Here is a 19,185-nt window from a genome sequence, read left to right as displayed (position 1 = left end):
TAAAATTATATCTAAATATATACATCTAGATTATACAATACAAATAAAAAGAAAATTAATAGCGAAACAATAATAATCTATTTTAACATAAAGGTGTGTGTGCATGTATGTATACAAAATATATAAAATTATATCAAATTAGGAAGTATTCAATGAAAAATTTGTTGTTCAACTGTAAATTTTATTTAACGGTTTGTAACGGTATAAATGTCAGTACTAAAAAGTATTAAGATTATCTATTTTTACTCACATCGACATTTATATACAAATATATGTTCTCTAATTGTTCCTTAAAATTACTTGACTTAATTAATTTCGTTACGTTTCCGCTATCGTAAGAGTATGTAAGAATATATGAAATTTAACATAAAAATATACAAATATTTTCATTGCTTTGCATGAAAATGCTGCAGCTGCTCTGAATGATGCAACAAGCTTCATATATTTTAAAATATTTTAATTCGTTAATTGAATTTACAACTCGTTAATTGTAATTTATGCAAATTATCGAAAAACCATTAATAAATTTTAATATCTGTGGTGTTTTTCTCTTGGTTTATCGATATTATAACAACTAGTAAAAGTATCAACCAGCAATCTTTAAGATAATTTTTTGTGCCATTTTAAGCATTGTTACTGATTTAACAAAACTTTAATTTAAAAATAAGTTACTATGATATTTTATCTCATGAATTGACAGATTAGAAAAGGATACGTGTGGTATAATCAGGTACATTTTGAACTGTATTGAAAAAGCATCTTATCAGTCGTTTGCGGTTATTAACGACTGTGCATCTAATAAGCTCTCTGTTAGATGTATTGAACTGTTCATGATAGGAGTGCTAACGGTATTTCCTGATCTTTTGTTACTAAAAGGATAAAAACTGTCGATATTTGTGTGAAGAGAAAAAATACCGACCTTCTCCAGGGATACGCTACGATTGTCATTGATATTTATTTTAAGTTGATTTACGTCGTTTTGGAGCAATCTAATGTAAAGTTCAACATGCCTTTGTCCACCGTTATGAATTTCGAGTGCCGGTATCCAACGAAAGTAGCATTGCGTCCAAAGCTCCAAACTGGAGATAGTGTGTAAAGGTTTTAGAATTGTCCTGTTTTCTGTCTTACCGATATTACGGGGAATAAACAAAGGATTATAAAATAACAAAATATCTTGATCATTGAATTGTTCTCGCCAATCCCAAACACTACGAAGCACGAGAGGCGTGTTAGGATCCTAAAAAATGAAATATGTCAGATGATTCGTTATTGCGAAAAGTTGCCAACTTAACACTTTCGACATAATAAATAATCAAAGAAGTAAATTTGAGAAAATATTTTATAAATACCATAGCTGCCACAGCCCGATCTCTTTCACAATTAAAGATAAAGGTGTCAAAAATGGAAACGTGAGCAGTGTCCCATAATGTAGTCAAGTATGTTTCCGTGAATTCAAATTCCGTTGGATATTGTTGACATAATTGCCAAACGCAATCAAGATACAAGAGAAATAACGGAGACTATGTAAGTAAAATAAAAATTATTTGCCGATTAACAAATTGTTTTAAACATTTATAAAGTAAATTAAATACAACACATACCTTTTCTGAACTAGTTTTTACAATGTGGCCTAATCTATCGCAAAATGGATGGCCTCCAGCAACCCATTCTTTTTGCAATAATGACTGAAAACCAGTTACAGTACGAAAGTGAGGATCCAGTAACAATTGTGCTAAACTTGATATAACACAGCACAAATCTCTGCCAGCACTTTCTAAAAATGATTTTCCTTTATATAGATCTTATATTCCATCATTGCTTGATAAATTATCAGCTTTTTTTGTTCCATATGATACATATATAAATATTCGTATTTTATATTTAATATTATTAAAAAAAATATTTACATTAATTGCACTTGATAGTTATCTAAAACCTACCTTGTAAAATGACTGAAATCCCTGAATTAAGCCGGTCACAGACTTCAACTGTCTTTTGTAAACAATACGATATATATTTCAGCCATTTTGTACTTTCTAACAATGAATAAAAGTTATTATCTTGTATCCAAAATTGTCTAATATTTTCTGAAATACATATATACATTTGTAAATAAAAGATACTTTGTGTATGCAGTCGAGATACAGCATACAGTACAATTCAAGATTTACCTGGTGAACATAAACTAATGAATTTAGTAAAACTTGCTGCTATCAATTTTACATTAATATCTTTATTCAATTCAATAACAACTGGAGGCATCTTTTGAGGATGACTCTTACGAACATTTTCAAACATAATATTTTCCTGCATTCTCTCTGCAATCGTTGGTAACAATTCAGACATTTTTACTAATGCTGCACCATACGTGTTTGTCCAAGACCATACTGGCGGTCTATTACCTTGAAAATGTCTAGCCGCATCTGTCAACTGACTATCGGTCACAGATGCAGGTACAATTATAAATTGCGATAAACTGAAAAAAAAAAATAAATAAACAATAATAAAATTTTTCTTTGTAGCAAATATTTATAAATCTGTAGATAAGTTTGGTAAGCAAACTACCTAGAGCAAAGCTGAAATTTGGCATTAATTGTTGATAACCTCCAACTTTTCCTTATTTCATCACTGCACAACGTCCTTTTTAATTCATTTTGCCAATCTAAAATATCTCGAAATAGTAGGACATTTTTGTCAAGACTACTGTAATAAGCCTCCCTGATAACATAAAAATTGATGTTATATTTCATTATCAAGATACTTTTTTATAATCTTATATTCCACTTTTAATAAAATTGAATCCAAGATTTATATATAATACTAACTTGTAATCATAGGCAAATAATAACTGATGTCGGCTAGGAAAAGCATGATGTAGCAGTGCAGTCAAAAGATTCTTACCATGTCCTAAAGGTGAAAATTTAAAAGAAAAAGACCATGTCCTTAGGTTCTGTAATTTATAATATAATACATAACAATCCATTACACTCACAAACAATTCTCATATATAAAAAAAATAATCTAATTTAGAACAGTAGATAGTTAACTTTAATACCCCTTAATGAGAGAACTGAGTTTTTATATGAGTTTTTTATATTCTTTGATCAATGTTAATATCGAAGAGAGCTAATTTACATTACTTGTGCACTTTCACATATCATAAAAAAACTTACTTTGCAAATGATAAATATCCCTTTTACTTTTGAAGGTACGGTGTTACCAGGAACCAGCTTTCTTTTCTTATCACCCACTATTATGTAAATCTCATCAATATTTGTTAAACATGTATCTGTATATCCATAGAGATGATTTTGTTGATGAATAATATCCTATAACAAAGATTTTATAATACTTTATCAATCATAACTCATACTTTCTCATCTCAATATACGTTCTTTAATAATGAAATTAATAATTGTTACCTCTCCATTTGAATCATCACTTGTAATAAAAGTAAGTTTAAAATTAGTCACTGACAGAACACCAGAGATGCCTTGTTTCAGGTCACTAACAGGTGAAAACATAAGGACACTTTGCGCTTCAGCGATAAGAACTTCTCCTGGCAATAGTTTTATACTATTTTCGATTAATGAATTACGTCGACTGGAATTAAATGTCTACAAAAAAAAAAGAAGATAAAAAATGACGTTGATTTAAAACTGTCTTAATATTTTTCTTAATTTTGTAAATTACGAAATACAAGGAAGCGGGGGTATATAATAATGATTAATTGTAAGTCGGAATATTTACATATAGATGAATGCAGTTATAATTACCTGCATTTCGTGCTCTTCCAGTCCGACATAACTGATAAAATTGTTGCTACTTTTGTTTTCCATAATAGATATCCCAACGATATCTCAATGAAAAGCGAAACCTGCACTTTTACTATGAATCATGTAGACAACTGTAATGACAAACAATATTGAAATAACTCGATGTTATATTCTATTATTATCATCTCCATTACCGTACTATGAGATATAGAACGTAGTGAAAAATAAAAGGATGGTAAATATCAGAAACTTTTCCGCAAGTCGGAATAATATGCAATGCAATGTAATAAAATATGAGAACACAACATATAAACAACTGTGAGAAGTTAAGTTGTCAGGCTTATTTCTACGTTCGCGACATACGTCACATTCAGCAGAATCGGCGCTTAGGAAGTGATTAAATCTGATTGGCGAATATTTTGTAATTTTATCCAAGAAAGTGTATCAATAAAATTTTGACAACCTTAAAAAGACACTAGACACAAATCCCTAACACGTAAAGAAACAGATGACAATTTAAGGGGGTTATCGCAATTTTTCAACAATTTAAGAATATTTTGAAAAAATTACCATGTATAAATAACATTATTATGTACAACATGTCAAAATTTTAGAGGACTCAGCTTCACCGAAATCGAGATATAAATTCTCAAAGTTGTGAGTTTTAATATTGAATCTTATGGAGGGATCGTTGTGAAAGGCATATTTTAAACAATAGCGTCGAAACAAAATTTAGGAAAATTTTTAAAAACTAATATGTTATTAAGAATTGTAGTCCCTATACTATAGTTGAATTTCAGGAAGCTTAGCTTCACGGTTTCCAAAATATTGCGTTTTAAAGTTCAAAACACAGAAAATTAGACGTTACATGCTACCAAGACGTGGCAACGTTGCGACTGCTGGCCGACGACACGTAAGATTTCCGTGGCAGAAAACATGTAGGAATTTTAAATAATCACGCATGAAGACATTTATTTATTTAATATAGGCATAAGTATAGAGTAGATCGAAAAAAAAAATAAAAAAATATATTATAAAATAATATAAAAATCTTAAAAATGATTAAAATATTTTAAAATACATACATGGCAGTCGCAAAATTATGTTGTAACTAATCATTTTACGTTCCGGATAACGATAATGTTATATCTTGTTCTTATTTCATTGTTATTATTTTTTATTGTTGTTATTTTATTATTTTTATTGTTGATATGTGTTAATAAATGAACAAAAAACACTTTTATTAAAAAAAAAATTAGTTTCTTTTCTTACCGACATTTCTTACCGACATTTCATGTAGCAGATCATACTTCGTTCCGATAGTATTGATTTTCTCTCATGACATGAGAAACGTCATTTGTCAATGGCACGACTGCTTTGACAGTTCGACGCGCATCGTGTTTTAATACAATTTAGAAATTATTATCGTTAGTAAATTCGTCAGTATTGCGAACAATGTGAATAAAGTGAATAAAGTGAATAAGAACTGAGTGAAGTGAATAAAACGTATTGAATAAAGTATTGTGCAAGGGTCCTTTCGAGATACGATGTCCCTGAGCGCGCGAAATTCTGATAAGCTGATTGGTAAGCTTTAAACCTTTCCCATTCAAATACTATAGTAGCCTCGACATTTTGGCATTAAGATTTTCGTCTCCAAATGACCTCAGGAATCTGCCATTAACGGGTGATACGGTAGGTCTAGGACACCCTGTATATATATATATATATATATAATATATACGTACGTAAACAATTTAATTAAAAATAAATCAACTTAATACATAAATCTTTCTTTGAAAAACTAAAAGTGAACAACTAAAAGTGCGTTGTTGCCGGATCACTATTTTCTTACGCAATTGATAGTGTGTGTATACACAGACGAAACACTAGCGCTCTTGCACAGACAGTCAGTTACAAAAACTAATAGCGTTTTCGATTATACAGGATTTGAACGACCCAGGGTTGGTTAATGACGTCATTGCAACCTCTCCACCAATGAAAGACTTGCATTTATAGTAAAATAGTGATTGATCAACCCTGGGTCGTTCAAATCCTGTATAATCGAAAACGCTATAAGCTTCGGAAGAAGAGTGAGAAGTACGCAATGGGAACCAGGCGCGCGCAGCTCGCGGCACTGTATTTTTGAGGCGCATTGTACCACGATAACCCCCTTAAGGGCTACTTTTTCCAACGTCGGTTAACTTTAACCAATTGGTAACTTTTCAGAATAGCCAACTTAAAACTCGAAACTTGTATATACATGGGCCTAGTTTACACCGATTGTTTAGTACGCGTACCAAATACTAAATCTGCTTCTCCGATAGGTATAAATCGTTTAGTGTAAAATCTACACCAATCAAAGAAGCTGATTTAGTACTTGGTACGCGTACTAAACAATCGGTGTAAACTAAGCCATATACATTTACAAGTTTCGAGTTTTAAGTTGGCTATTCTGAAAAGTTACCAGTCGGTTAAAGTTAACCGACGTTGGAAATAAGTGGCCCTAAGAACAGTAGCAAATAAAGAATGACAAATGCCATGAACACATTTATAAAACGCCTTGTGTTGACAGGCAAGTGACAATTATTTTCATCACTTGATCCATCAAGCACAAAATGTACAAGTACACTGCTATTTCACAGAGTTTAGTGCATACGATACATACGATAACATATCTGATTCAAAGTAGGTATAAATTAATATATGAGTATAATTTGAAGGAACATTGTAGGATTAAAAAGGTGGATGTATTTAGTGATAAAATGCAAAGTATAATATATATTAACGTTAATTTTTCATTATATCTGTACAAAGACTTTAATTTTTTGGGTATCTCTTTACATGCTTGTCACATTTGTGGATATTATTTAAAAATTAAAATACTTCTGCTAAAACAGACTGTTCAATTTACTTATTTTGCTGATCCATTGGCAATATAAGTTACATTTATTTTATTACATTGAAGAATAGATTCTGTATTATATTTTTATATTTATATATTGCATATTATATATTAATATATAAGTGGCTGTATATATAAGTTTTATATTATGTCTGTATGAAAAAAGCTGACGAAATTTTATTTGCACGGCAAGGCTAATCTCAATTGCTTGCAAAACAGCAATGGTCAACACATGTAATTTTATCCAAGAAAGTCGAGATTTGTTCATAACAAGTTATAAGATCAAGCTAAAAATTAGGAAATAAGATTTATTCACATCCAAGATCTCGTGCTAGCTTTTTAAATAAAGCCACTGCCAGAGTGTAGCTACCATTCATGACATCAAAACACAATCTTTATTATAAAAAAATTTATACATAATTTATAACATATAAGATTCTGATATAGTTGATATATGACACTGTCTTTACAGTTATTAAATACTTTCAAAGCCTTGATCTAACATGAATAACAAAGCTTATCTGATGAATAATTTCTTATAAATAATACCAAATTTAGTTGGAATTGTGCCAAATGCTAATAATTTTTGATTACTAACCATTCTTACAAATGATATATTATGTAAATGCAAACGAATAAAGTATTAAACGTATAAGGGTGAAAAAAGTGCACAATGCGCACTAAATGCATCCAATCACAAACTTCCTATAAATAATATTATAAATATAATTTGATCCTTCTTATGTTTTATCGATATTCTTTAAAAAACATTTTCGAATATTTTTTATTTTACTTGATTATATCGTAACTTTTGTACATTATGTTTTGCTGATGCCTTATAATATCCATCTTTTGTTTGAATGTCGTAGTAGATTAAAAGTCTTGACAAAATGTCTTTAAGACGTTAGATTAGGTATTATTTTAGGTACGCATCTTCTTTAAATTTGTGTCTGATAAATTACTTGTTATCTTTGTTCTTAAACGAACAATTGCAGCATTTTGTGCTCTAACCATACGTCTCAATACATTGATACGATTTTTTAACGTTGTTATCAAGTCATTTTTACGTGCTAATTTATTTTCTAAAATGCGTATTTGCGCATAATGCTCCTGACATTGCGTATTGTCAGGATTAACAGAATCTGGATCATCGGACGCAATGGGATATATCAATGGTTCTGCTCCTTTTCGTAATCTTCCACTTGGATACATCATATTTGTTGGGAAATGTCTGCTGCACATTCTCAATTTTCGTAATTCTTCGTCGGATTCCTCTGCTAGATTGTCACGACCACTATTCACTAACCATGTAATTAATCGTTCTCTGTCTTCTATGGGAAGTCGAAAAAATCGCACGTTCAATATATTATTCCTACTATTTATGCCACAGTTCTTGTAAATACACGTACAACAATGAGTTTTCCCTTTTTTATTTGACATTGCGCGATTTAAAATAAACTCAATATTGAAAATGTATCTGCTTCACAGCAGTATACATCAATGCATTAAGTAGATATTCTGCCATTTAAATGCATTTAAAACACTTGCTGGGTTCACACTGAGTCCGATTTCCGACGTATAACGTCCGATATCCAATAAGAAAGATTGTTTTACATAAAACAAACTCTCCTATTGAATATCATACATCGTGCGTTGAAAATCGGACCAAGTGTGAATCCAGCAACTGTCGCACACTGTATTTATATATCGTTATTGCCATGATCTATAAGCAAAACATAGATGGTGAAGTTTATTATTATTAACGGAATAAGAATTCTAAGGGCCATTCTATATACAATGCATTGCAAATGCTCCGTCTTATAAAAAATAACCAGAAATAGCACTTTTTAATTAGTAATTGTTATTCTTCGCGACTGGCGACGGGGCATTTGCGACGCTTTGTAGAATGGCCGTAATGATCTTTATGCTGCCATCGCTAGTGACGTTTGATTTTATATTTTGGTGTATATATATAATATATATATATATATAATCTAATATTGGGATCATTAATTTCATCAACAAAATTTGAAACACTTAATAATAAAATTACTGTTAAACGCAAAAAATAGCTTAACCAACTGTGAAATATCTATGTAAACAAAAAGAAAATAATTAAATGTAAAAAATAAAATAAGCATGTGTTTTAAATTTTATTTTGTAACAAGATTACATTATTGTTTGATAAATAGTTGTTGAATTATATTCCTATATTTCTTATAACATAATGTAAAGAGGAAATTAATGTCTTTATTTAAAAAACTGAAAGTAGTTTCAACTTTTCAATAAAAGAAATATACTTTTGTAATTTACCATTATTGGCCATTGTATTTGCCATTATGAATTTTATTTGTCAAATAAAGTTTTGCTTATATTTTCGTCATTACATTATCATAAATTTTATCTCAAAAGGTACATAAATTACTATATTTATACAGATATACAGATATTTTAAAAAATTCATTAAAATTGTTCTTTATTTTTGTAGTTATATTTTTCACTACTTTTTGTTTTGCAAATGTTTTACAAGCAATTTTAAAAATGTTACCCTTGTTTGTAATCTCCGGCATTTCTGTTGTGAAACTTTTAACTTCTTTTTTAATGTTTCGATATATTCCCTTGCATGTCGCAGATCAGTCATTTCTCCTGTATTACTGACTGCTGAGGCATTCAAAGATACACTATACAACATATATATATAAAATATTCGGAACAAGATATTTTATATGACAATATGTAACAAATATATCAAATTTATTATGAGGATAAATTAAAAAGTAAATGAACATTTAAGGCAAATTAAAGCTTTCAAAAAATCTATCAATGGCTAGCCATTATGATACCATAATAGTGATGCTAGCCTTTAAAAAATCCTTTTACTTTTTTGTTTTTCCTCATAAAGAGTATAAAAAAGGTTTATTATATTAAAAAACTATATATATATATATATATATATATATATATATATATATATAATTTTTGTTTTATTATTTTACCTATATGGAATACCAATTTTAGTATTACTTTTGAGTAGACTAGCAGCTCTTGCTGAATCTGATTTGTACGAATATTTATTATTAATAGGTTTTATAATGATTTTTGATATTCTAATTTCTTCCTGCTTATGATTCATACTAGCAGCATTATCACATTTTGGTGTATATAATTGTTGTTGAACCTTATTAGTAAAACAAAAATAATATCTAATTAACATATAATTTTCATATAATTATTGACTAATTTATTATTGAATTTCATTTTAAAATTTCTAAATTTATTTACTTTTTAAATTAAAAATAAAATACATACTGGTCGAATAAGTTCAAGTCCTTGTTTTAAAGGTATGTTGAATATACTGGGTACAGCATCTGCTTTCAAGTATCTTTTACCACTGCATGTTATCACAAAGCATTCCATTGTAAAATGTTTACTACATATTTGTGAATTGGGAATAAATATAAAGTTTTTAACTTTTTCACCAATTGCTGTAAACCAATGCACTCTTTTATCTTCATCTTTAGGAAATCTGAAATTATAAAGTACTTTTGCTTTATATTATGTTATTATGAAAATCATTATGCATATATACAGTATGGCTTTAAAAATTATATTGCAAAATAAAAGTATTTAATTTTTAAACTATAGAATAAATAAAAAGCTGTACATTCTGATAGTAATAAGGCTTTGCATAAACCATATGTATTCGTACCTATGAAAACTAACACATTCTGTCTGAAGCCCAAATTTAACATCACAAATACAACAAACTGCCATTATATTATTTTATTGAATTCTTTTATATATATATATATATATATATATGACATAATTTATCGTAAAAGTAATTGTACAGATTATGTATTTAACCAGAAAAATAATTAACAAATTAATGTTTACTGTCAATTCAATTAACAATCAACAACAAACAAGGAATAGGCACTATCGACAAGTACAACTTCCTTTTGTAAAAGTAAAGATCAGTTTTAGCGCTATCTGGCTTCGGTCATTTCGACTGAGAACTAGAATGGCTCATGTAACGAGTAGTGAAAAGTAGTAAATTTAGATCTAGTGAGAAAATGGTTAGAACATTATATAAATAACTTTAAAATATATATCAATAAATAAATTGCTGAAAAAATCATTTGAAAAGCATCAGAATGCCTGATGCTTTGACGTTGCAATACAGTAGAACAATTTTTATACAGTTTACAGAGAAATCTTCAAATTTTGGACAATTTTTTCCTTATGTATGTGCTTATGCAAGTTTGTGTGGATGTATCCTAATGTATTACCAACTATCAGCCAACAATGCTTCTATGAGTTTGCGCAATATGTCATCGAATTTTACAACGCATTGTCCCTACTGTTATTCGTACAATTAAGTGTACTATTTATCACTATATATGTAGTCACACGGTCAACATTGGGGGGTGACATTGTACAAAATAGACTTTTTGGCACATTGATGCAATAATGGAAAGCGCTTATTCGTTCGCAATTTGATTATGTTTATCACGGAGATCTCGCTTTAAAAACAGTTACAAAGATGTGTGACAATATAAGTGGCAATCCATTTGCCGGATTGTTTTCAACAGATAATGATGCTGTCTCATTTTCTTCGCAGCATCATACGATCGATGATGAAAGTAGCAATACTAATTATGTGGAACAATCGTTAGACACTATTAAAGATAAATCTGAAAATGTGACAGAATCCAGAATTTTAAAGGATAAAATTGATCAGCTTATAGCTCATGTGTTTGGATTAACATTATTTAGAGACAGCAACAATACTGCACAGAGATGTCTGGTATTCATCGATGCTGATTCAATTGAACACGCTGTTTTCGAGCGTTTGATGCTGCAAAATCCAAAACCTGAGTGTATGTACGACAATACATCTGTACAAGAGATCGATAATCACGTCGTTCAAACACATGTTATAACCTATCTTTATGAATGTTATTGTCGTTTAAAACATTATCAAACAAATGATAGTTTAGAAGATACTGTAAGAAATGCTTGCCAAATTGTGCTACGAAATGCCCAAACGGCTTTACAAGAACCAAATTTATTCGAAGATCAAGAGGTATAAATATTTTCGTAATAATATAATGTTATGAGAAACTTTTTGAAAATTTCTTTCTGTCAAAACAACAAGAGCTGTTAGAAGCATATATATAGCATATAAACTATATATATATATTCACACACACAAAATAATCATCTGTTTATTATTTAGGTTCATAGTCAATTTGTTGATTTATTCATGGATGATGTTACACCAAAGTCAGAATTATCTTCATTCGTTAATGGCATAATAGAAGAATTATTTGCTGCAAATAAAGCGAGCGATGTAGAGGATGTAATTGCGTGGTCCTTTGCTCAGGTTCTTGATATTATTCATAAAGAAATAGCTCAGAGTAATCTTTTTACCTTTCGCCAGCAATGGTTTACTTTACTACATATATTTTCCACTATTGAGCCCTTGGCAAAGTTGATGATTCTTCATAGCACACCAAAAAATAATCAAGGCTGCGCATACTCGGACACATTATTAGGTTCACTCTTCAGCATAAGCTGCTTACCAAAAACGGCTAAAGATCCGTATGATCTTTTTGATAAACCTTTACGGCAAGTACGGCTCTTTCAACTATTAATCAAATAATCTTTTAGATTTTACAATTTGCTTTATACACTATTGAAATATCACAGCCGAACACAGTCATGGAAGGTACTATATGGACAGCTATGAGTAGCTTAAGTGAAGCCCTGTATAAAACTTTCCATTCTTTACTGAAATGTTCGACAATGATTCGTCACTTGACTCTGCAATGGCTTAGCAATTGCCTCCATGCCAATGCAAATAGGGGAAAACTTTGGAATTCTCATATGGATATGGGATTATTAGGTGTATTGTGTGTGTCGGATGGTTTTATGCTGAATGTGGGTAATGTCCTGCTACGCCTTTGTCAACCATTTTGTATAAAATTGGACGATACCAAAGTACCCAAGATAGATCCCACATATTGTAACGCTGAGGTTAGCTTTCAAAAAATTAAAAATATAATTATATATAATATTTAGTGTGTTGAAAAGACTAGTTTGAATATTAAATCTATATTTAATCTGTGTGAGCAAAGACTGATTGGAACTTATTTATTTAACATGTATGTTTGTATTCTTAGGTGAAGAATGAAAGCGATAGTCTAGAACGTGGTATACATATGGTGGGATTGACTTCAGAAACATGTTTGATACCGACTCCGGAAGGTGAGACTCGACCAGTAGCAGATTCATATGGATTCACAACGGAATGCTTTTTTCTTACACATCGTGCGTTAGATCTTGGCTACAGAGTAATACTTGAGAAGTTTTTAAGGTGTGGAAAAACGATTGATTGATTTTAACTTTTAAACAATTGTGCCTGTTGTCCAAGTATTTTGTCACTGTCAACTTTGCAGGATAAATCAGGATTTGGCTAGAATACAAAGAGCGTATAATGATGCTCGAACTGGAGGTAGTTCAGAGGTGTTAGAACTTATAACGCAACGAATGGAGACTGAGATGACAAAGTATATATATAAATATGTTAATATACATATATTTCTAACTTTTCTTTGATATCTTTATTATAATTGGGTTGCGTTATAGGTACTTGACTCTTAAAGCGAGTCTCCTAGTGCCAGAGATGTTAGAACACTTGGCGAAATTTCACGCAATGACGGCGTTTTGGTTGGTACAAGTAAACTTACATGTTGTGACTGAAGAACAGAGCAAGCAAAGTTTCGCCCCAAAACAATACATACCTCTTACATTCCCATTATCAGAGGCTGTCCCGATTACACTAAGGTATGTCACATATGCACTGTAATTCAGATAATTGGATATTTATAGGTAAATGCGTCCCTACAGGTGCATTCCCGAGTTTGTAGTAGAGAACACTATTGGATTCTTGTGTTTCTTACGTCGCTTGAGTCCAAACACATTCGAGGAGCAGGGTCATAGCTTTTTAAATCCAATCTTGACGGAGGTGAGTTAAGACAGCGGTATATATTTCCATCACAGTCGTTAAAATTATATGTTGGTCTTTTTAGATTATAGTTTTAATGGAGTCTCAACATCGTCTGTACAATCCACATTTGCGTGCGCGTTTAGCCGAGAGTCTGGAAGCACTTTTGCCGACCGCGGATGAGAATGCGACTCTAGCAACACCCAACTTGGGAACATTCCATAGAGAACAGTTGTTTCTCACTCATCCACACAGGCAGCAAGTGAGTAGAATTCTGTGTAGAATTTACAGAACAAGGAAAGGGCGCAGCTGTTTTTCACATTTTTTATTTGCAAATAGATAATTGCCAATTTGCTGCATGTTTTTGTAAGTATCGAAATGACGGGGCAGAGTGTGCAATTCGAACAAAAATTCAATTACCGTCGTCCGATGTACAGCGTTATGGATTATTTATGGAAACTTCCTGAACATCGTAACAATTTCATGTAAATAGAAGTATGATAGTCACTATATTTAAGATTCTACACATCAGAGAGCTAAAATATTTGATATAATTATGTGTCAGTGCTTTAGCTCAAGACGCAGAGAGCAACATGGAAGCAATTCAACCACCGCTGTTCCTACGCTTTATTAATCTATTAATGAATGATGCTGTGTTTCTTTTGGATGAAGCTTTATCAAATATGACACAGTTGAGACAGATGCTTCAAGCTAGGTATTTTTTGAAATATTATATAATATTGTGAGATATACAATTGTGCTTTCTATTGTGCATTATCTTTTCTGAATCTAAACACTTTATTTTAAATTTGCATTAAATGTCGCTCTATTTTTAATCATAAGGGAAAGTGGAGAATGGAATAAATTGCCACCAAATGAACGGGAACAGCAGGCAGGCTATCTTCAGCACATTGGTATGATTGCTCGTTTTGATAATATTCTAGGCAGAAAAACTATACAGACGATAAAAATGTTAACAACTGAAATAAAATCGATCTTTTGCCATCCAACTATGGTGGATCGTATCGCTTCTATGCTCAATTATTTATTACTACAATTAGTGGGCCCAAATAAAAAAAATCTTAAGGTAATTTTAAGATTTATGAAACATCGAAGTAAAACAAATTTATGATTATTACATGTTTTATAAATTTTATAATTCTATATTTATGAAACCTAGGTGAACGATCAAAAAGAATACGCATTTAATCCAGCAAATTTGGTATTAAATATATGTGAGATCTATATTAATCTGAACAAAAGTGAAAGTTTTACACTAGCTGTGTCGCAAGATGGGCGTTCTTACAGCCCAGAACTTTTTAAACTTGCCGATAATGTACTAGGTAAGCATTTCTATGTCTCTCTTTGTGTGTGTGTGGTACTCAAAGATATATATATATATATATGAGACTATTTGTGTCAGTGAGAAATTATACAAACATATTTGAAAAACCATAGTTCGCATTGGTGGTGTGGGAATCCTGGGAGATTTGGATCAATTTGCAAAGAGCGTGGAAAAGATTGCAAATCAAAAGCGAGAAGAAGATGAAATTTTGACGGGTATTCCCGACGATTTCCTGGACCCAATTATGTCAACAGTCATGACGGATCCCGTAACTTTACCATCGTCCAAAATAACCATCGATCGTCAAACTATAGCAAGGTATATATTAAAGATTTCAAATTCAAAGCAAATATTTGTTAATTTATATAGCGTATTGCATAGTTTGCAACCCTAATTTTAATGACAGATTCTCTGACAAATTTAAAGTTATAATTTTTCTCTAGCGATGGAGACCAAAGATTTTTGTGCAAATTTAACTTATGGAGGACGAATAAATAACAGAGTTATATTTTTAATTGTTTATATCAAAATATACAATATTGAAGATTAGTCCTTTTTTGTAATGTAAACTTATTTCATGTATCGTGACGTCAATGACTAAAAGCAGGTCAACTAATAAAGACACATAATATTTTTACATATTTTATGATATTTAATTCATTATTATGCACACTCACGATAGACATTTATTTGTGTAACGTAATGTAACCAACATTTATAACACTTAAACTTAATCAAAAAATCAAGAAGCTCTTTCTGTTGGGTTTTTTTTTCCTTTTTTTAAATATTATAAATGAATCCAATATATATATATATATATCAATTTTACTGAATGTATTTCAGACATTTATTAAGTGATCAAACTGACCCTTTTAATCGATCTCCACTTACTATGGACATGGTAAAACCAAACGTCGAACTTCAACAAAAGATACAAGAGTGGATTTCGCAGAAAAAACAAGAGAAATCTTTAAGCATTCAGACTTAATCTATTGTCAATTATTATATCATGATGGGACAATGTTGAAACTTATTTTCGAAGTGAATATATTGTAAAGCATCATTGTGCGATGCACAACTTATGTGACGGTTGCTAAAGAAAATCCGGATTTATGGTAATTGGTTCGAATTTGTGAAAAATGAAATAGAAAGATTATGGTTATATTGTCACGTCGAGATTTTATTGATTGCTGACATTCGATTTATGTAATATGATGAACAAGTAATTTTGTATACAAACTTTGCTGTGTAATTATGTACAGTGTTATAAATGGAAGACAGAATTACGGTTATATTAGTTATATTAGAAACAATTATTAATTGATAAAAATGCCATCTATATAAATGGGGTATTCTATACGTCTAGAAATTCTAGAAGTTGCTGCATAAAAAAACAGTAATTGTACAATAACTGTATTTCATATACTATGCAGAATAAAGTGTGTTATTTACAAATATAATTCAGATTGAATTACGTATGCACGTTTATTAATGAAAATTGATTTAACAAGTTTTTACAAATCTATAATCTAATGCAATTATCAAATCTTAATGCATTCTTTTATATATATATATATATATATATATATATAACAATCGATTCATTGTGCTATTAAAATATATCTATCTATAAATATTTATAAATTTTTCACAAGATCGTTAAAGTTGGTGACAAACCATTGTGCTTGTGATTTTACGTTTTCTCTAATTACATTTCCACCGAACCCTGAAAATAAGTATGCTGACAGTAGTACTCACAGTATAATTAATATTTTTTAGAACAGAATAAGTGTTATGAGATACTTATAAGTAAATAGTTTTTTAATAATGCTCAAAAGAATATTTTACATACCTATGAATGCATCTGCTGGCGGCGATGCTTCTAAATCTGTTGAGCCATCGCCGATATGTACAACAGTCTTGAATCCTTTTTCTTCTTTAAGTTGTCTTATTACTTCTCCTTTGCCACCGCTCCTAGATGTCGGCTGATTCTCATCAAATCCAGCATATTCTCCTATAAGTGTGCATAAGCCATGTATGTATATATAATAGTCTCCATGAAATTATAAATTTATTATTATATATTTTTACCCGTAAAATAGAATTTTAATCTGTTAGCATAGATATTCTCAGGTGGGATATTAAGTTGTACAGCAATTGGAGTGATGAGACAGCGGAAACCACCAGACACAAGAAACACTTGCTTCTCACGGATTTGTAAAGTTGACACCAATTCTTTTATACCATTCGTAAGTTTTGGTTGATGCGTATCTAAGAACTCTTTCACTTGAGTTAACTTTGGATTTATAATCCCGAGTCTGATAGATAAGGATTGTTGAAATGTCATATCACCTTGCATGGCCTGTTTTGTTCTAAAAAATATATGTCGTATTATTTTATTTTACCGAAAGAACACTTGGAATCTATTTTACTGTACAGTTAACAAAATTTAATTGTGCAATCAAGAGATAAAATAAAACATAAAAGTATATACAATTCAGTAATTTGTTTTCCTTTCCCACAAAAATTTGCAAGTTCATCAATGCCTTCTTCTGTGATGACCGTGGAATCAACATCAAACGTTACAGCATCAGCTTTTCTATATATATTAATTATATTGTTCATCTAGAAAATATACACCAAAATGTAAATAAAATAAGAACCAAAATAAGAAAAAAAAAAAAGATAGGAATATTGTACAATCGTAAAAGATCGTACAACCAAATATTGTTATTATAAACTTCTCCCTCAGCTTCTTAATCAATACAATTTCAATCCTGCCAATGCATTTTCTTTTTATATGATTTTATATGATTCTATATGATTACATGGTCACGTGGCAAGTAATGGAGGAATAGCATAGAAGTACATTTTTAGAGTCGATATCTTCAATCGTTTCATCATATGAAAGTTTACAGTCACCAACGTTTGACTATATTACAACATATACCGAGTTTCTTGCATGTTGTCACGTGTTTCTTGCGATAGTCTCGTATACATAGCCCGAGGTTACCGAGAATTGATCACGCATATGCGTCAATTATGACGCGTTTATGAAATCTTCGATAAAGTAGCTATCGTTCGACAAATAGCAATGACCGATTGTGATTCTTGCATCAAAAACGAAAGATCAAGTAATATTATGAGGGTATAACAAGCGTATTTGTTACTATCATATATCTATTTCGATCTTATATTGTTATATATCTTTTTTTAAATATAATCAATTATTCTAGTATACTTGTAAATCATAACATGCTATTAAAAAAACCACTACAAGATGGAAAAAATAGCAGCTATTTTCTTTATTTCGAAAAAATACTACAATTTATCTTTAAAACTAATGAACCGATTTATAATTTATAGAATGCGAAATACAAACGAAAAAAAAAAGAAATAATGAGATAAATTAAAATTTCCAATAAGAGTATGGCTATATGCATATTATAGTCAATTACTTTGTGTTACTAAAGACTGCCTGTGTTGTAATATTAAAATATTAAGATAATCATATATGGAATTAATATACATTTATATACATATCGTATATATTTATTTATAACAAATAAATATTTAATTTATAAAAAATTGTTTTTTTTTTCAATTTATTTAGTCAATCGCGTTAAATTTTACTTAATAAAATAGAAATAAACCAATCGATAAAGAGTGGAAACGACCAGATTCTTAATCGAAAGTCTATGAAAGGATTGCAAAAGAAAGATGATGCTCTCGTGAAGAATGAAAATTACCTTGTCGACATCACAAAATTGGTAGGTACGACGGATGGCAACGGCGAACCAACCAGGGATCAACTGCATATATGGCGTGTGGCGCGAAACTGGAATTTACGATCGCGGAGAGGAGGTATCTCTCGACGGATTTATCGCGCGGTCGCACGATTGACCGCGAAAGTATTGTACATTGTCACGTAAGTGTTAATCGCCGTCGGGCGCGTTCAAGCTTGCGTTCAAGCGTTAAAACTTGTTTTTCGCTATTAGATAGATTTGGTTTGTTAATTGTGGCTGCGGTCCACTTGACACTACTAAAATGCTTCGAAACACTCCGTTTCTCTTTCCTTTCAATGAAGAGAGAAAGAGAGGAAAAACGCATCTCTAGCGTCAAATGGATTACAGCCCAACGTTATACAACG

The 19,185-nt window shown here is 30.6% G+C and overlaps 4 protein-coding genes across 10 annotated transcripts; 1 reads left to right on the top strand and 3 right to left on the bottom strand.

Moving 5' to 3' along the window:
* Positions 1 to 160: 160 nt before the first annotated feature.
* On the bottom strand, positions 161 to 4,133 carry LOC105673629 (myotubularin-related protein 10-B). Of its 3 annotated transcripts, none has more exons than XM_012369404.2 (11): positions 3,777 to 4,133; positions 3,423 to 3,617; positions 3,174 to 3,329; positions 2,826 to 2,950; positions 2,566 to 2,718; positions 2,172 to 2,476; positions 1,941 to 2,087; positions 1,602 to 1,774; positions 1,350 to 1,520; positions 1,011 to 1,237; positions 161 to 869 (listed from the first exon to the last, which is right to left on the bottom strand). In XM_012369404.2, exons 1-11 carry the CDS (start codon positions 3,837 to 3,839, stop codon positions 764 to 766), a joined length of 1,821 nt encoding a protein of 606 aa, XP_012224827.1. In that variant the 5' UTR covers positions 3,840 to 4,133; the 3' UTR covers positions 161 to 763. The 3 variants fall into 3 exon arrangements, with proteins under 3 accessions (XP_012224827.1, XP_012224826.1, XP_067214837.1); XM_012369403.2 differs by having other exon boundaries at positions 161 to 1,237; positions 3,777 to 3,907; positions 3,971 to 4,133; XM_067358736.1 differs by having other exon boundaries at positions 161 to 1,237.
* Positions 4,134 to 9,137: 5,004 nt separating this feature from the next.
* LOC105673495 (THAP domain-containing protein 1-like) lies at positions 9,138 to 10,696 on the bottom strand. The gene is made up of 4 exons (XM_067358751.1): positions 10,388 to 10,696; positions 9,988 to 10,204; positions 9,675 to 9,856; positions 9,138 to 9,359 (listed from the first exon to the last, which is right to left on the bottom strand). Exons 1-4 carry the CDS (start codon positions 10,450 to 10,452, stop codon positions 9,179 to 9,181), a joined length of 645 nt encoding a protein of 214 aa, XP_067214852.1. The 5' UTR covers positions 10,453 to 10,696; the 3' UTR covers positions 9,138 to 9,178.
* Positions 10,697 to 11,064: 368 nt separating this feature from the next.
* On the top strand, positions 11,065 to 16,495 carry Ube4A (Ubiquitination factor E4A). Of its 2 annotated transcripts, none has more exons than XM_012369294.2 (14): positions 11,065 to 11,767; positions 11,921 to 12,316; positions 12,394 to 12,720; positions 12,867 to 13,060; positions 13,143 to 13,253; positions 13,333 to 13,530; positions 13,594 to 13,711; positions 13,776 to 13,952; positions 14,030 to 14,175; positions 14,256 to 14,405; positions 14,534 to 14,777; positions 14,871 to 15,033; positions 15,149 to 15,353; positions 15,479 to 15,676. In XM_012369294.2, the coding sequence occupies exons 1-14, from the start codon at positions 11,225 to 11,227 to the stop codon at positions 15,531 to 15,533; spliced, it is 3,027 nt and encodes a 1,008-aa protein (XP_012224717.1). In that variant the 5' UTR covers positions 11,065 to 11,224; the 3' UTR covers positions 15,534 to 15,676. The 2 variants fall into 2 exon arrangements, with proteins under 2 accessions (XP_012224717.1, XP_012224716.1); XM_012369293.2 differs by lacking the exon at positions 15,479 to 15,676 and adding an exon at positions 15,879 to 16,495 and having other exon boundaries at positions 11,066 to 11,767.
* A 112-nt stretch (positions 16,496 to 16,607) lies between these two features.
* Positions 16,608 to 19,032, bottom strand: aay (phosphoserine phosphatase). 4 transcript variants are annotated; one of them, XM_012369299.2, is made up of 5 exons: positions 18,785 to 19,032; positions 17,530 to 17,660; positions 17,127 to 17,407; positions 16,888 to 17,049; positions 16,608 to 16,761 (listed from the first exon to the last, which is right to left on the bottom strand). In XM_012369299.2, exons 1-5 carry the CDS (start codon positions 18,851 to 18,853, stop codon positions 16,673 to 16,675), a joined length of 732 nt encoding a protein of 243 aa, XP_012224722.1. In that variant the 5' UTR covers positions 18,854 to 19,032; the 3' UTR covers positions 16,608 to 16,672. The 4 variants fall into 4 exon arrangements, with proteins under 4 accessions (XP_012224722.1, XP_012224724.1, XP_012224725.1 ...); XM_012369301.2 differs by lacking the exon at positions 18,785 to 19,032 and adding an exon at positions 17,864 to 18,223; XM_012369302.2 differs by lacking the exon at positions 18,785 to 19,032 and adding an exon at positions 17,754 to 18,217.
* Between the last annotated feature and the right edge of the window lie 153 nt (positions 19,033 to 19,185).

The sequence above is a fragment of the Linepithema humile genome, chromosome 7, assembly GCF_040581485.1.
Source record: "Linepithema humile isolate Giens D197 chromosome 7, Lhum_UNIL_v1.0, whole genome shotgun sequence".
Lineage (NCBI taxonomy): Eukaryota > Metazoa > Arthropoda > Insecta > Hymenoptera > Formicidae > Linepithema > Linepithema humile.
The sequence above is the reverse complement of the archived record's forward strand: the minus strand, read 5'-3'. Positions and strand labels throughout refer to the sequence as shown.

Bases quoted from the DNA above. Each gene is read 5' to 3' on its own strand.
- LOC105673629 (XM_067358736.1), bottom strand. From the start codon at position 3,839: ATGGAAAACAAAAGTAGCAACAATTTTATCAGTTATGTCGGACTGGAA. The intron at 1,775-1,940 runs GTAGGTTTTAGA...AATCATTTTTAG, and splicing joins GATTTCAGTCATTTTACAAG to AAAGTGCTGGCAGAGATTTG. The intron at 1,238-1,349 runs GTATTTATAAAA...TTCATTTTTTAG, and splicing joins ATCGGGCTGTGGCAGCTATG to GATCCTAACACGCCTCTCGT.
- Ube4A (XM_012369293.2), top strand. From the start codon at position 11,225: ATGTGTGACAATATAAGTGGCAATCCATTTGCCGGATTGTTTTCAACA. The intron at 11,768-11,920 runs GTATAAATATTT...TTTATTATTTAG, and splicing joins ATTTATTCGAAGATCAAGAG to GTTCATAGTCAATTTGTTGA. The intron at 13,061-13,142 runs GTGTGGAAAAAC...TCAACTTTGCAG, and splicing joins ATACTTGAGAAGTTTTTAAG to GATAAATCAGGATTTGGCTA.
- aay (XM_012369299.2), bottom strand. From the start codon at position 18,853: ATGCAGTTGATCCCTGGTTGGTTCGCCGTTGCCATCCGTCGTACCTAC. The intron at 17,661-18,784 runs GTAATTTTCATT...TATATTTTCTAG, and splicing joins AATTTTGTGATGTCGACAAG to ATGAACAATATAATTAATAT. The intron at 17,408-17,529 runs GTATATACTTTT...TATATTTTTTAG, and splicing joins GGAAAACAAATTACTGAATT to AACAAAACAGGCCATGCAAG.
- LOC105673495 (XM_067358751.1), bottom strand. From the start codon at position 10,452: ATGGCAGTTTGTTGTATTTGTGATGTTAAATTTGGGCTTCAGACAGAA. The intron at 10,205-10,387 runs GTACGAATACAT...TTATAATTTCAG, and splicing joins GAATGTGTTAGTTTTCATAG to ATTTCCTAAAGATGAAGATA. The intron at 9,857-9,987 runs GTATGTATTTTA...TTTACTAATAAG, and splicing joins GACTTGAACTTATTCGACCA to GTTCAACAACAATTATATAC.